The sequence below is a fragment of the Hyla sarda genome, chromosome 8 (genome assembly GCF_029499605.1).
Source record: "Hyla sarda isolate aHylSar1 chromosome 8, aHylSar1.hap1, whole genome shotgun sequence".
Lineage (NCBI taxonomy): Eukaryota > Metazoa > Chordata > Amphibia > Anura > Hylidae > Hyla > Hyla sarda.
In genome coordinates this window covers 149085267-149101237 of record NC_079196.1, presented here as the reverse complement: position 1 = coordinate 149101237, position 15971 = coordinate 149085267, and the positions used below count along the sequence as shown (strand labels likewise).

Genomic DNA, 15971 nt, shown 5'->3' with positions numbered 1-15971 from the left:
GAGCACGGCTGCCAGGCTCACTCCCAAGAGCAGTGACTCAGCAGAGTGAGGGAGGGGAGGAGTCATCACAGTACGGGCAAGAGACACGCCCCCTCCCTTTGTCAGGATGGGAAAGGCAGTGTAATGTGGCTGTAATGTGTTTATTTTTTTTTATTTTTTTTAAATATTTTTTTTAAAGTAAAATATCAGTGATAGATACATAAAAATTACATGTACATGATCAGGATGAGATACTGAGTAACATATAAAAGTTGTTAATTATAATTTTTTATTATTATTAATTATTTTTTTTTAAATTTTTTTTTGGGGATCTGTCAGGTATGCTTTAAGTTTACTACTTGTAAACCCAATCTTGGGCAGCTAATAGCAGCAATAACACAAAACCAATTGGGTAAAATGTTGTTGTTTTTTTCTATTATTTGTTATGACAGCTAACTTCAGTGTTCTTGAAAACTGTTTCTACTTAAGTAGAACTTATTGGGGCCAAGGTAGCCATTTTATAATTAAAAAAATATATAAAATGCTTGTGACAGACCAATAACACACATAGGGAAGATCCTGGACTGGCCCTACAAATCCAGGATAGTTTAAAATAGTGATATATATAATGACTTACAATGTTTTATGACCTGTTTCAATTCCATTGAGGGTGAAACCAAACAGGTTGTTGGCTGGAGGATACCAAAGCCTGTGTCCTCACAAGCTTTACTGAAATCCAGCTCTCGCCTGTTCTATCTGTTAACAGAAGAATTCCAGATCGATATACTAATTGATATTATGACAATAGTCTGTTTACTTTGGCCACTTGCATGTGCCTCTTGGTGACCCCGTACCATGAAATGAAAGTGTGTAATTGTGAATTTTGTCTTTTTACTCCTTTAGGGCACCATGGCCAAAATGGAGGGTAAGACCTCACTCTTGGACAACATGATAGGTGTGGGGGATATGGTTCTTTTAGAACCACTCGATGAAGAATCCTTTATCAATAACCTCAAAAAACGTTTTGATCACAGTGAAATTTATGTAAGTATACATACATCTATTTCTAATTCTAATGCAGGATTGAGCTTAAATAAAATCTGTGGCACCCAACAGAAACCCATGCATAAAATGGGTGGAAATTCTCACTCTCCAAGCAGATTGTACCCTTTCAAAAATTGCAGAAAATCCACTCTTGTTTGTTGTCTATCTTTATACTTTGTTTGGTAGCTGGATTCTTTTATCTGGTGGGAAGTGCACACAGGGCCAGCTTTGGTGGGGGGGGGGGGGGAGACTGCACAGGACACCTCACTGTTCCATTTTAAAGGGGGCACTGTTTTACACCACTGCAGAGGGCAGATTGTCATGGATGGAACAGGCCCTTGAGATACATAGCATCTGACTTATGGCAACTCTCCATTCTGGGTTATAGTGGGTCCTGAGATGGGAACTCCCCTCTGACATCCATATTCCCTATCTTCATAATATGATTAATAGAAAGCTGACAAATCACGTGTCTTTCTACATATTATTTTCTTAAACTTATTTAGCAATGGTCCGAGCGCTGTTTTCGCGTTGTAGGGGTCGACCACGCCCCTCGTGACATCACAGCCATGCCCCCTCAATGCAAGTCTATGGGAGTGGGCGTGACAGTTGCAAAATAGATCCCATTAAACTATTCCCAGTCGTTCACAATTCCAATTTAGCCATACCTTTTACTGCTTTTTAGCAGCCTTGATCAGGCTAAAAAATGCCTTTTACCATTGTCAGGAACAGTTGCTGCCACGCTTATCCCCTGTATGTCAGCGATTTGACTGCTGTGTGATTGATACACAAATCCATGCTCATGCGCCCCTGATCATTCTTACACTATACAACAGTTCCCCTTCTCCTTTTTACAGCGGCATAAACGGAGAGCTCACTCACTTTCTCCTCTGGCATTGCGCAGGCGCACTGGGGTCATTGAGAGCAGGCGCTTGTTCTAAAAACGCAACGCACGCAAGTAAGAATGATCAGGGTTGCATGCGCTGGGACTTGTGTGTCAAACACCCAGCAGTCCCAGTGCTGACATACAGGAGATAAGCATGGCGGCCATGGGGCATACCCACCCCTATCCGGACAGTGGTAAAAAGCTTTTTTTATTTTTATTTTATTTTTTAGCTTGCTAAAGGCTGCTAAAATGCAGCAACAGGTATGGCTAAATTGTAATTGTCAACTGTGTCACCTTGGGAATCTTAATCCTTCCAGTAGTTATCAGCTGCTGAAGTTGAGTTGTTATTTTCTGTATGACAACAGTGCTCTCTGCTGACACCTCTGCTTATCTCAGGAACTGTCCAGAGTTGGAGCAAATCCCCATAGCAAACCTCAACTTCATCATCTGATAACTACAGGAAGGATTAAGATTTTTTTATAGAAGTAATTTTATAAATCTGTTTAACTTTCTGGAGCCAGACCGCACTGGCTTGTGCCCCCAGAACAGTGTTGCATACCATAAATCCAACACATCCGGCCCTTTTCTCCACCATTCTCATCTGTCATTGGAGAGTTGGCAGTCGGCCAAACATGTTGGTCAGTCAGTTCGACTTTAGTCTATGGTGCATGAGCACCTCAATTGAAAAAGGTTGGCTTGTTGGAGACTGGGTCACCCTTTTGTTGCCAGGTACTTTGGTCTTCCATTGTTTAAATGAGGTAGCTTAATATTTGCATTATTGTGTTTTCATGTTATCGGGTGAGACCTGTTGCACTGTTAGTAGTTGATAGAAGTTTTAGTTCCATGATATATAGTCAATAAATGCAGTTTAACATAAATTTAACATTTACGGTACTCCTTTGTTTGGAAAAAAGGAAGTCAGGTAGTATTCTCATTTGCAAAGCAAAACTTACTATTATAAAGTGTCAGGTGCCTTTGGTACCAGTCACATGTTGTAGTGGCTTAATAAATTATATATGGATTATATGTGTGTGTGTGTGTGTGTGTGTTTGTGAAAAAAAAAAAAAAAAGTCCTCTATAGAGAGAGAGAGAGAGAGAGACAGAGAGACAGAGAGACAGAGAGAGAGATGTCCTCTATTGGAGGGGGGGAAGGCTCAAATCTTTCTAAATGACTAAATACTGTACTGTAATCACTCCAGAGTGTAATTACCTACAAAACAGGATTAAAAGCAATATTACAGTAGAATTTCAGAGTGCAGTTTAATCACCCCTTATCACCCCTCTGTTCCATTTCACCCCCCCCTCGTGCCATTTTATTCCCCCTCTTGATCCTTCCAATGCCACTTCATTCCTCCACTCTTGAACCTCTAGTGCCCTGTGTCAAATCATTCCCCCCCCCCCCCACCCCTCATGCCACATTACTTTTCCCTCTCTCCCCTGTTGTTGTTCTTACCTCCCCTGCAGGCTCAGGTGCAGGGGCTCTCAGCAGGTTTAAAGTTCACCTGACGTCCTCTGCTCTGCACAGAGGGATAAAGGGGGGATGAATTGCCACAGGTGGGATAAAGGGGGTAAGGAATTGGCACAGGGAGTAGAAATGGCACAGGGGATGGTAAAAGGAGGTGAGGAATTTGCACAGAGGGTAGTAAAAGGGTAATGAAATGGCACAGGGGGGGACAAGGGAAATTATGTTGCACAGTGGATAATAAAGGACTGTATGATTTGGCACAGGGGGAATAGAGTGGCATGGGGGGGGGGGCGAATGATGTGGCTGGTGGACGTACAGAAGCAGGCCCCTGCAGAGGGTGCAAATGCATTAAGTCTTATAGGACTCTGCCGAGGAATTAAAAAATACTGTCCGCTACTGGGAAGTGTCCGCTAAGGGAGATTTTACTCTGTGTATATGTGTGTGTGTGTGTGTGTGTGTGTGTATATATATATTATATTATATTATATTATATTATATTAATATTATATTATATTAATATTATATTATATTAATATTATATTATATTAATATTATATTATATTAATATTATATTATATTAATATTATATTATATTAATATTATATTATATTAATATTATATTATATTAATATTATATTATATTAATATTATATTATATTAATATTATATTATATTAATATTATATTTATATTAATTTGGGGAGGGGGGGGAGAGAGAGAGGGGGCTATATCCATATAGGATGAGGATATATCCTCCAGGATGAGACTGGAGTGGATGGAAAAATGCTGGAGGGCTCGGTTCAGCACCGTATGGCACCTAAGCCGTGAAGGCACTGCAACCATCTTGGTCCTCCTGGTGTTTCTGTCACCGTGTCATTTTGCTTTCCCAGACTTATGATTTGCAAAGAAGCAGATCTGGAATTCAGGAGCCTGAGAAAGCTGAATGACTTACATTGTGACAGCCATGTTGGTTGACATCCATATTTTCTAGTAACAGATTGAACTCCGATCTTTTGAGGGTGCACAAGAGCAGTTCCTGGTCGGGCAGTCACTGCTGTTGTATTGTGTGAAGATTTCTGCTCCTTGGTGACTGCCCAACCAGGACCTGCTAGATGCGAACCAGGGGCCGCCATTACAGAATGTTTTAAATGTACCTGCAGGATATACGTACCCCAGATTGGGAACTTCTGTTCTAGAGGATAATCTTGATGGGCAGATGTCTTTATACAATTAGAAGGCAATCCTGAACAAAGTGTCTTGTTTAGCTTTTCCGCATGCTCATTCAATCAAACCTTCCTGTTCACCAAATCCCCAAATTACCCTAGAACCTTTGCTATATTTATAACCTGTATTTTAGAATACAGAAAGCTGCCAGACAGGACATCTTGTAGTTACCATTAGGGTGTATGTGATTATAAATTTAGAAATCCCACAGTTGATTATTATATGCTTTAGTGTATATCTTCTGGTGTCTTTAGCTTTACAAGGTAATTAGTGTTCATAATCAATCATTTTGTGTATTTTGTCCTGTTCATAAATAGCTGAACGTCTAGCTTACGCCTGTTATTTTCAGGTGCAAAAAATCTGGAAATTTCCAGATTTATATTTTTTTTGTATTAGTTATCTGTTTCAATTTGAATTTGCGTACATACTGGCCCTCATTTACTATTGCAAACCCGACATGTTTTGTTGGGTTGTGTGCCAGATTCTGTCACATTGCTCCAGAAATTCTGTCTGCGCCAGAATTTAAAAAACCCAGACTAACTCTCCATTTTCACAAAAACCCAACATATGTACTAAAGTTTCCACAGAAAATGTGGTGAGTTTGAGCTGAAGAAAACCAGACAGATCAGAGCATGTGCAAAAAAAGCAAAGTGTAGGGAAATCTTAGTAAATACCGTGGAAAATAAATTGTAGGGAATTAAAGTCCACAAAGAAACCTACACAACACTCTTATTAAATAAGGGCCAATGTGTGTGAACTAATGGTAGTTTTTTTTTTTTACTTTTGAGTATACCGTATATACTAGAGTATAAGCCGACCCGAGAATAAGCCGAGGCCCCTAATTTCAACCCAAAATCCCAGGAAAAGTTATTAACTCGAGTATAAGCCTAGGGTGGGAAATACATCATCCCCCCTGTCATCATCCAGACCCCCGTCATTAACATCCTCATCATCATCACCGCCTGTCATCATCCAGACCCTCATCATCATCACCTGTCATCATCCCCTTGTCATCATCCCACACATCCCCCCCCCTTCATCATCCCCTTGTCATCATCCCACACATCTCCCCTTCATCATCCCCTTGTCATCATCCCACACATCCCCCCTTGTCATCATCCCCTTGTAATCATCCCACACATCCCCCCTTCATCATCCCCTTGTCATCATCCCCACCCCCCCTTCATCATCCCCACCCCCCCTTCATCATCCCACCCCCCCCTCCTTCATCATCCTCTTGTCGTCATCCGCCCTCAGTGGTCTTCAACCTGCGGACCTCCAGAGGTTTCAAAACTACAACTCCCAGCAAGCCCGGGCAGCCATCGGCTGTCCGGGCTTGCTGGGAGTTGTAGTTTTGAAACCTCCGGAGGTCCGCAGGTTGAAGACCACTGCGGCCTTCGACATCATCCAGCCCCCTCTCACCCCCTTTAGTTCTATACAGTACTCGCCTCCGCTCGGCGCTGGTCCGGTGCTGCAGGGCTGTCCGGTGAGTAGGTCGTCCGGTGGGATAGTGGTTCCGGGCTGCTATCTTCACCGGGGCCACTCTTCTCCGCGCTTCGGGCCCAGAATAGAGGCGTTGCCTTGACGATGACGCAGAAGTACGTTGGTAATGAACGTACCTCTGCGTCGTCATCAAGGCAACATGACTATTCTGGGGCCGGGCCCGAAGCGCTTAGAAGAGGCCTCCCCGGTGAAGATAGCAGCCCGGAACCACTATCCCACCGGACGACCTCCTCTCCGGACAGTCCTGCAGCACCGGACCAGCGCCGAGCGGAGGCGAGTACTGTACAGAACTAAAGGGGGTGAGAGGGGGCTGGATGATGTCGAAGGCCGCAGTGGTCTTCAACCTGCGGACCTCCGGAGGTTTCAAAACTACAACTCCCAGCAAGCCCGGACAGCCGATGGCTGCCCGGGCTTGCTGGGAGTTGTAGTTTTGAAACCTCTGGAGGTCCGCAGGTTGAAGACCTTCGGGTGGAGAGTTCACTCGAGTATAAGCCGAGGGGGGTGTTTTCAGCACGAAAAATCGTGCTGAAAAACTCGGCTTATACTCGAGTATATACGGTAATAAAGTTGTATATGTCCAGGGGTTTGAACACTTTTTGAGCAGTAAAAATGCAATTTTCACAGATCAAAAAAAAAAAAACATGGCCTTTTAGGATGTTTACTTTTTTTGTTTGCAATTATTGAACACAAAGCCAGTAATGGATTTTTAAATGAAAAGTCTCTTTTTATTGTGTCCTCCATTTATGATCTGTTCCTGGCTTTGTGTTCAGTAATTGTAATTTAAATGTGAACATAACCTTCTAAGGAATGTATGACTTTGTTAATAAAACTATTTTGAACAAAATACTGAAACTTTTTTATTTTTTTAACTTTGCATTTTAATTTTTACATTATTATGGAGTCACTCCGTATACTTGAGCTGGAAACATTTTATCAGTAAGCACCTTAGCATATTATACCTGTCAGATAATGTGTCGCGGACATGGGTGAATGGGTTTGTGGGTGTGCTCTGTAAGGCTAAGTTCACATTGACGTTGGGCTTCACTATATGGAGCTCTGTCAGCAACTCAATCGGTTTTAGCAGAGAAAAAAAATTAGTTTTCTCTAGTAAACTACTGAATCTCTGTTGGACCCCATTTAAGCCAATTGAATTTTCCGGAATCTGGTTTGGCACTTAAAAAAGAACAGATTCCTGAGGGGGCGAAGCACAACGTCAATGCAAAATTGGTCTAACGTGCTGTGAGAAGGAGGGAGGAGCATCCGGCTGGGTTATGTCAATCACCTGTTGTCATCTGTGTTTCTTATTGGTAATTCTAATGCTTATCCCTTTAAAGGGGTACTCCAGATCAGTTTGTTTCAAATGCTGAGCAGCGAACGCTGGAGCCGGCGCCGGGAGCTCGTGACTTTATAGCCCCGACCCCTCATGACGTCACTCCCCCCCCCCCCCCCCCCCCCTCAATGCAAGTCTATGGGAGAATTACATTGAGGGGGCTGGGCATGACGTCATGAGGGGTCGGGGCTATGAAGTCACTAGCTCCTGCGTTCGGAACAGTTTGTTCCAAACTCTGAGCAGCCGAGTACCCCTTTAACTTGAAAGTTAATTGAAAAATAGGTAACTATTTGACAATGGATTCTCTTTTTTTTTAAATGTATGATCTCCCCAAACATATAAAAAATGTAACAGTCAGTAGTTTGCACCTGTTCTTTTCGGCACTTTTATTAAAACATAATTCACTTATGTTCATATATGTGTGTGTGTGCGTGTGTGTGTTTTTTGTTTGTTTTTCCTACAAACTGGTGCAATTGGTTGCTGTGGTGCAAATCTGTTCAGTTTTTCCCTCCGCACATTTTGATAAATCACGACCAGTGTTCAATTTGTTGACAGTCTCAGAAATGCTTACACTTGTAAATCGGTGTAATGAATTTTTGGAAGTATGCCAAGTGCAATATTAACTGGTGGGAGAGGAGATGCCAAGGAATTTAATGTGGTTGCTTTAGTTTCTTAATTAAAAGAACCAGACATGCGTCTATAAAGCTATTAATATGCCTACATAAACCTGGTAGCCATATGTTAACCTTCATCATCTCCAAAAAAGCCGAGGTACCATGCAGCAATGTTGTATTTCAGATTTTAGTCTTATAGTACATGGAAAACAGGTTCTTATCTTTGAATCAGAGGCTACCATCATCAGTGTTTAAAGGGGTACTCCGCTGGAAAACACATATATATATATATATATATAATATAATTATTTTTTTTTTTTTAAATCAACTGGTGCCAGAAAGTTACAGATTTGTAAATTACTTCTATTTAAAAACCTTAATGCTTCCAGTACTTATTAGATGCTATATGCTCCACAGGAAGTTCTTTTCGAATTTCCTTTCTGTCTGACCACAGTGCTTTCTGCTGACACCTCTGTCCATTTTAGGAATTGTCCAGAGTAGGAGCAAATCCCCGTAGCAAACATATCCTGCCCTAGACAGTCCCTGACATGGACAGAGGTGTCAGCAGAGAGCACGATGGTCAGACAGAAAAGAAATTCAAAATGAAAAGAACTTCCTGTAAAGCATACAGCAGCTTTAAGTACTGGAAGGATTATGATTTTTTAAATAGAAGTAATTTACAAATCTGAAATAAATTGTATTAACCACACCTCAAGGACCTCACCATAACATTATGGTACACAATGATGATAGTTGGAGACAAATGTATAAAATGTATTACACAATCATAAAACAATTTATCATAAATTAAATAAAAAAATAACAAAATATGGAATAAAATGGTTAGAATGTTGCACTACTTGACTATGTTTTACCATTGGGCCCTAATGGTAAAAATAAAACACTGCTAATGGTTATATCACGTTTGCAATGGTGGTATTATCTGTTAATCCCGCAATTTTGATTAACCGGCACGTTGAAATACTCCGGCAAAATAAAATAGTTCAGCATATGCTATTGAATGATGAATTTATAATAGATACTGGTCAGTCTCTCAGATGACTATAATTAGCCGCCTACAGTATGTTGTGTTTTATATCTCACCGGGTCTCCGGGGTTGTCTACTGAGGAAGGGGTCGGATTAAGCACCCTGAAACGCGTCTAGGGTTTTGTGTAATCTGAATATAGCACCAAAAAAGACGCACTGCTATTAGATCACAATCTACATCAAAGCTGGCTTAAATCAACTGAAGCTATCTGCCTACCACACTTGGGTCCCCGTTCCATGTATTAGACGCGCTGTCTGCTGGACTGTTTGAGCCAAAAGATCCTCGTACATCAACTGTTGGTCTGTATTTGGGAGTATTGAAACATCAGGCCACGAGTTCCTCCTGCTAGAGCTCGAATCTAGAGACAGCTCGTGAGTTACCATCCCATCCCGTGCATACAGAGCCTGCTACCATAGACACCTAGAGGACTTCAGTGCCCGTACCATTCCAACAGCCGCAGGACTTCACTCTCGGTCCGTTGCAGCACGGGACCAGCGGCCGGAGACCCGGTGAGATATAACAACATTACACACTGTAGGCGGCTAATTATATTCATCTGAGAGACTGACCATTATCTATTATTAATTCATTGTTCAATAGCATATGCTGAACTATTTTATTTTGCTGGAGTATTTCAAAGTGCCGGTTAATCAAAATTGCCGGATTAACAGATATTACCACCATTGTAAACGTGATATAACCATCATTAGCAGTGTTTTATTTTTACCATTAGGGCCCAATGGTAAAACATATAGTCAAGTAGTGCAACATTCTAACCATTTTATTCCATATTTTGCTTGTTGTTTTTTATTTCCTTTATGATTGTGTAATAAATTTTACACATTTGTCTCATACAAACTGTCTCCAACTATCGTCATTGTGTACGATATGGTATGGTGAGGTCCTTGAGGTGTGGTTAATACAATTTATTTCATTTTTTCTTATATTTGGTTGGTGGGGATCGACCCTTTTAACCACATGTACATCTGACTTTTGGTTTGTGAACTGCACACATAACTTCTTTTTTTTTTTTTTCTTTTCTTTTCTTCCCATTTTGCCCCTAATTTACAAATCTGTTTAACTTTCTGTCATCAGTTGATAAAAAAAAAAAAAAAAAAAAATGTTTTCCAGCGGAGTACCTCTTTAAGTCCTGGAGAACCCCTTGTAAGCCAACTAACTCTAAAATGTGTATTGTTCATATAGTTCCTCATATGCCTATCCACATATCTGTAGCATGTACCTTTTTTTTAATTGCTGTGGCTTTAATGTTCTATGCCTATAACAAATCTAGTTGTTTCGTACTGCCATTGCACTGATCATGCCATCACTGTATAATGGCTGGGCCTGGTTACTGGAGGTCAGCTCTCATTTACTTGAATGTCATCTGAACTGCAGAACCAACTGGTTCCAGCACTATTCATTGTGTATTGCAGGCGCTGAACAGCTGATCAACAGCGATGTTGGCACTCCGCCGATCAGCGATTTATGGCCTATCCTGAGGTTATCAATCATATTAGCCTGGAAAGCTCCTTTTAGTATTAACATGCTGGCTGTCTGCAGCCACCAATAAATGGAGCTTACAGCATACTTATAATTGTATTTTATGTATGAGTATGCAGCTAGTTCATAAACTCCCTGTAAAGGTAGCTAGAATATATTTGTTTGTCAAGAGAAGAGGACAGCACAACAATTTGGGAAAAAAATCTTCATTCAATCCATCTTAAAATCTGACAAGCTAAACATGGAGCTCGGTTGACGGGATTCAAGTCTGAAGACTCTTAATCATGATTAGGTGTCATTTAGACTTGAAAAACCTCAACCATACTCCATGTGTGTATTCATTGCCTGATTTTAATCTGAGTTACATAAAGTAGAATTCTACGCGGAGTTGTATTGCTGGACTATCCCTTGTTTTCGCTCTGGATTGTACATAGCCTGGCAGTCACGGCTGGTCCCTAAACTCATGATCTAGATAGAAAATGTGGTGGTGAGCTTATCCTGCTTTTGTACGTTTCATTGTCTGTGATGGAAATTTAGAGCTCAGACCATCAGGGAAACATAACAGTAACAATCTAAAGATATAATAAGGAGGAGAGACCTCTCCTAACTGGACCCTAATGTAGCTGAGCTCAAAAATATCCAATACTGAAAAAATGTATAGATAGTAGTGACTGAAAAGGGGAAAAACCTATTATAGCTGCTAACTTTTTCTACTCTATATTGTGTTGTATAATTTGCAGGAAAAGTGATAGAAGAGCAAGCTTTATACTCCTGCATCTGTAATAACATGATGTCTCTTTACTTACAGACCTACATAGGGAGCGTGGTTATATCTGTAAACCCCTACAGGTCACTGCCCATTTACACACCGGACAAAGTGGAAGAATACAGGAATCGAAACTTTTATGAACTAAGTCCACATATGTGAGTATTGTGTGTACCTTCATCTTTCATATATATTTTTATATATATTCATATAAACTTCTTGTTTCCATTTTGTCGTGATGACTTCAGCTGGGAGCATGCATAAAATAGCGGTCGGCTGATCTTCTGTAATTTCCCATAAACATGTACTTGGACTGGCCAAACAAGTATGTTTATTGCTATAAGGAGAGGGATAAGCTGCTACAGATGTATTTCATTGATCGCGTGTGTATGGCCAGTACTGGGCTGTGTGATATGACTGCAGTGTGTGAATATACCACAACACACACATTTTTTTAATTACACTGTAAACCAGAGCTGTGGAGTCAGTAAACCAAACTCTCAGATCCTCTATTTTTTCACACACTGACTATTACTCTTACCTTAATAAAGAAAAAACTAATGTCTTTAGTATTTAACTTTTACTACATTATCATCCAATGTGTCATCACAACAGTATTTTCCATTGTTTCATCAGAGTATCCAGCATTTCCCAGTCTTTTTACCTAAACCTTGCTGGAGAGGAAAAGTGACAATGATGCTCTAGTCGACCTCGTATCCCATCCTTAAAACTTTTCTCTGCAGCTTCCTGCCAGACATTTGCAGGATGTGGAAAAGTCCTAGGCAATCTCTGCAGCCCGAGAGTAATGCGATTATGAGATGTACCAGAAGTCCTTTAGACTAAACTTCACAACCCCTCACATAAGGGGGTGGGTTAGTGTTCACTCAACTCTACTATAGTTTTAGAATATTTCTAGTTACGTCGAAATATCTCACTCTATTTGGAAGTTATGAAGTTATGCTGGAACATGCATTTATACACAAAAAAACACACACATACACATATATAGATAGATAGATAGATATACTAGCTGAATACCCGGCGTTGCCCGTTTTTTTCCTTCCTAATCATTGTTGGGGAGGAAAATAAACAAAGGAGGAAGCTTTGACTTCATATCCCGTCCTCAGATATTGTTGTCATATCCCAACCCCATGTCCCGTCCTCATATATTGTTGTCATATCCCATCCCCAGAATGAGGCCAGAAGCCACTGACATGACTTGTCACCTCATAGACTTTTCAGGGAACCCGGCAGCTGCTCCCTGCTTGGCTGGCTTCAGTGACCACTCTCTAGCAGTGTAAAGGGAGAGACTCGTCACACAAGACTGGTGGGGTGGGAAGCATAAAACTGTCAGGTTCTTTTTTAATATTCCAGAAACTAACTCTGGTCACTCACAGGCTAACTCTCCACCACAGGTTTCTGTTTCACTTGCACTTGCACTGTGTAAATTTTTAAATATGGACTATCCGTTTGTTGAGAGTAAAGTTACGTAATGCACTGAACTACACTGATGTCCTGTTCCTCCTGATTCCAAGGTTTCAGCTACTAATGCACCTGTAACCCCATCAACCGCTAAATGTATTGGGGTGTGCCCAAACACCTGTGCAGCCCCCTATTACCACTGGCATGTGTGTGTTGTAAAGGTGCCCCAGGGATCAGAGATCCCACTTCTGCTACCGTGGCCTCCATGTGCTATTCTGTGGCATAACACCTACACTCTCCTGGTGGCACACTGCACAATATCTCTATTTATGTAATGCATAGGCTGCAGCATCATGCACACTGGAAACCAATCCATGTAGTTTTAATACAGACATTGCTCTGTTTGCACCCCCGGTCCTGCCCATTCAATGGGCAACCCATTCTATAATAGCACTAGCACCACCACAATTTCATGGCAAGAAGTCTATTCCTAGTAACAACCACCCTGGGAGTAGTGTTACCTTCACTGCTGACTACCAGAGCCTACACTACAGGGACCAGAGGTTGACTTCTTTGCATAGTTTACTGCATCGGTCCTTGAAATATAGGAAACCTTTCATTGCAATACTGCATAAATAAGGATTCCTTATCATCATAAGCGACCTATTTCCAATAACATTTTGATTATGTACTCTTTCATTAAACATACTAAGAATGCTAAGCCAACAACCCTCTGAATTTGTCACTTCTATAGGTAGATACATTTTCTGTTTTTAACTAAACATATCTGTCACCTTCCCTCTATTTATTATCATAAACTTGGCAGTAAATGCTCGGCATGGTAGAGAAATATGTCATGTGATGAAAATAGCCAAAGTGAGCAGTAAATAAAATGATTATTCCAGGATTTCTCTTATATTCCTATTGCATTGTCTGTATTTATCCAGATCCCATAGAATTTCAATGTTTAAGAGTCAACACCGTTTTTGCTGTAGCCCCGTCACTTCTGGAATGTAAGCACTTGACATTCAGTTATTGCAGCATGTGAGTAGAGCATTGGCCTTTCAGACAGTGGCCCCGAGCCACACACACTGGATTGTGTAACTGCTGACAGAATGTGACATGCTGCTCCCAAATTATACCAATTCAGCATATTTACTTTCTTTTTTGGTAGTTGGTTACAGTGCTACATGCACCCAAAAAAAAAAAAAGATTGAGAGAGCTGGGATACAAGGAGGCATTGTCAATGTGGAATACAAGCCTTTGTCTACATTCAAGCTACAAGATTCTGCACATAATACAATAAATATGTTCCATTCAGTTTGTGTATTAATTCTATTTCAGAACACGTAGTAACTTTTATATCCACCATTATAAACCAACTTAACTCTACAGAGTTAAAGTTTACAACCATATATATACAAAGACTACACCCGTGTCCTGATTTTGTTATTGAGAACCTGACCTGCTTTATGTGCACCAATATTAGCTTGCAAGCCTGACAAATCAGAAAAAGGGGCAAGGTCGTTTGGAAAAGGGTAGTGGGTGATCGACAAAAGGGGTGTGTTCTCTCAACCCATCATATTTACTAATATCCTGTGAATAAATGGCTGAGAATTCCCACCAAGAAAAAGATGGTCAGAACTTTTTCGACCTGTGAATCAAAGTCTGAAACAGTCTAATAAAAACCTAACAATCTTTTAGTAATTCTAAAAAGAAAACCATTATAGAGAGAAATTAAAATTAATGCAAATAGTGTTTCATACTGTACATTGACTTTTTGGTTCCAAAATAAATAATGTGAAAGGCAAGCAGGTGTTACTGCAGACAGAGCTGGCCATGTTTATGATGTCACTAGACAATGTATTTATCAGTCTCGTACACAAAAGGCTTTCAGAGGAAATAATACAGTAATTTGTTCTGCAGACTTCATTAATACAGAATAGGCCCTAATGTTCTCTCCTGGGTAAAAAATGGTTCCATGTCAGTAATCTGCTTAAATGCTTTAAAGCCACCAGCTGCAGCCCAGTTGCCTCCAGCAAATTTGACTTCAATAGCTCCCTAATTTGCAATTCTTAAAAGCAAAAGCCAAATGTACTGTGTGTGTGATATATGGTATATATGAGCCACTGTCCAAATACTTCTAAACCTAAAATGCAGTTTCCATAATTTAGCGCCTTTACATCAGCACATTAGATTTGAAGCAAAGCCATCAATATGCAATTGAAGTGTAGACTTTAATCCAAGTGGTTTTTGCATAAATATTGCATTGACCATTTAGGAAATGCAGCCATTTCTAACATTATGTCCATTTTCACAAGCACAGAACTTATCGACAGGCAGTATCGTGGTCAGGTGTGGCCTTGTTAATGCATTTTATATGGTTACAGAAGCTATGAAACGCATGCGTCTGAATCTAAACCCATATGAGTTGCACAATGATGCCGATAATCATTGCACAGCCATTGCATAATGCATATTTTTGGTGGATGTAGTCTAAGGCTGCATTCACATGGTGCATTTCCATTTTTAAATAATTTTAACTGCAATTGCTGTAAGATGGCACCGGTTTTGTTTTGATTTTTGTTTTTTTTTGTTTTTTATTTTTTAAAGTCTTGACAACAAAATGCCAGGAAAATAGTGCAATTTCAACAAAATCATGCAGAAAGACACATCTTAACACATAAAAGCCACACTGTTTGAACACAGCCTTTGGAGATCAAATATCTGGAGTTGATTTGTGAGTCCCTGCCCCATCCTTTTTGTGAGTTCACATTGCCCTCCCCTCTTTCATTCCAATCCTGTGGGGGTCAGGGTTAAGAAAAAAATGATTAAAATAAAATATTTTCTTTCTATAAAATGGTGCTGCCCTAGGCATTGGCAGTCTTTTTTCTTTATCACAGCCAGGATTTAAAAAAAATAAAAATAAAATCCTAAGTAATGCATAAAAAAATTTAAATAAGGTGCCCAGTTCTGGAACAAGATCCTTTTACACTTATGATTTAGAGGGGTTTTCTCTAGGCAAAGTTGATAGATGCAAACCCACAAAAGAACTGGCGTCACTTAAACCCTAATTGTTACAAAGTATATAAATCTTTATTAATACATATCACATCTAAAATAGAAGGGGGGGGGGGATAAAAAAGGGGGGGGGGGATAAAACAAAAAGGGTGCCACTCAAGTATCCCAC

At 40.3% G+C, this 15971-nt stretch overlaps 1 protein-coding gene across 3 annotated transcripts in view; it reads left to right on the top strand.

Annotated features, from left to right (window-relative positions):
- Positions 1 to 15971, top strand: part of MYO1B (myosin IB) — a 219646-nt gene that overhangs the window by 35247 nt on the left and 168428 nt on the right. For all 3 annotated transcript variants that reach the window (XM_056533486.1, XM_056533484.1, XM_056533485.1), the window contains exons 2-3: positions 883 to 1023; positions 11402 to 11517. In XM_056533486.1, the coding sequence (XP_056389461.1) occupies positions 889 to 1023; positions 11402 to 11517 (251 nt within the window). In that variant the 5' untranslated portion in view covers positions 883 to 888. The remainder of the gene's footprint in view (positions 1 to 882; positions 1024 to 11401; positions 11518 to 15971) is intronic.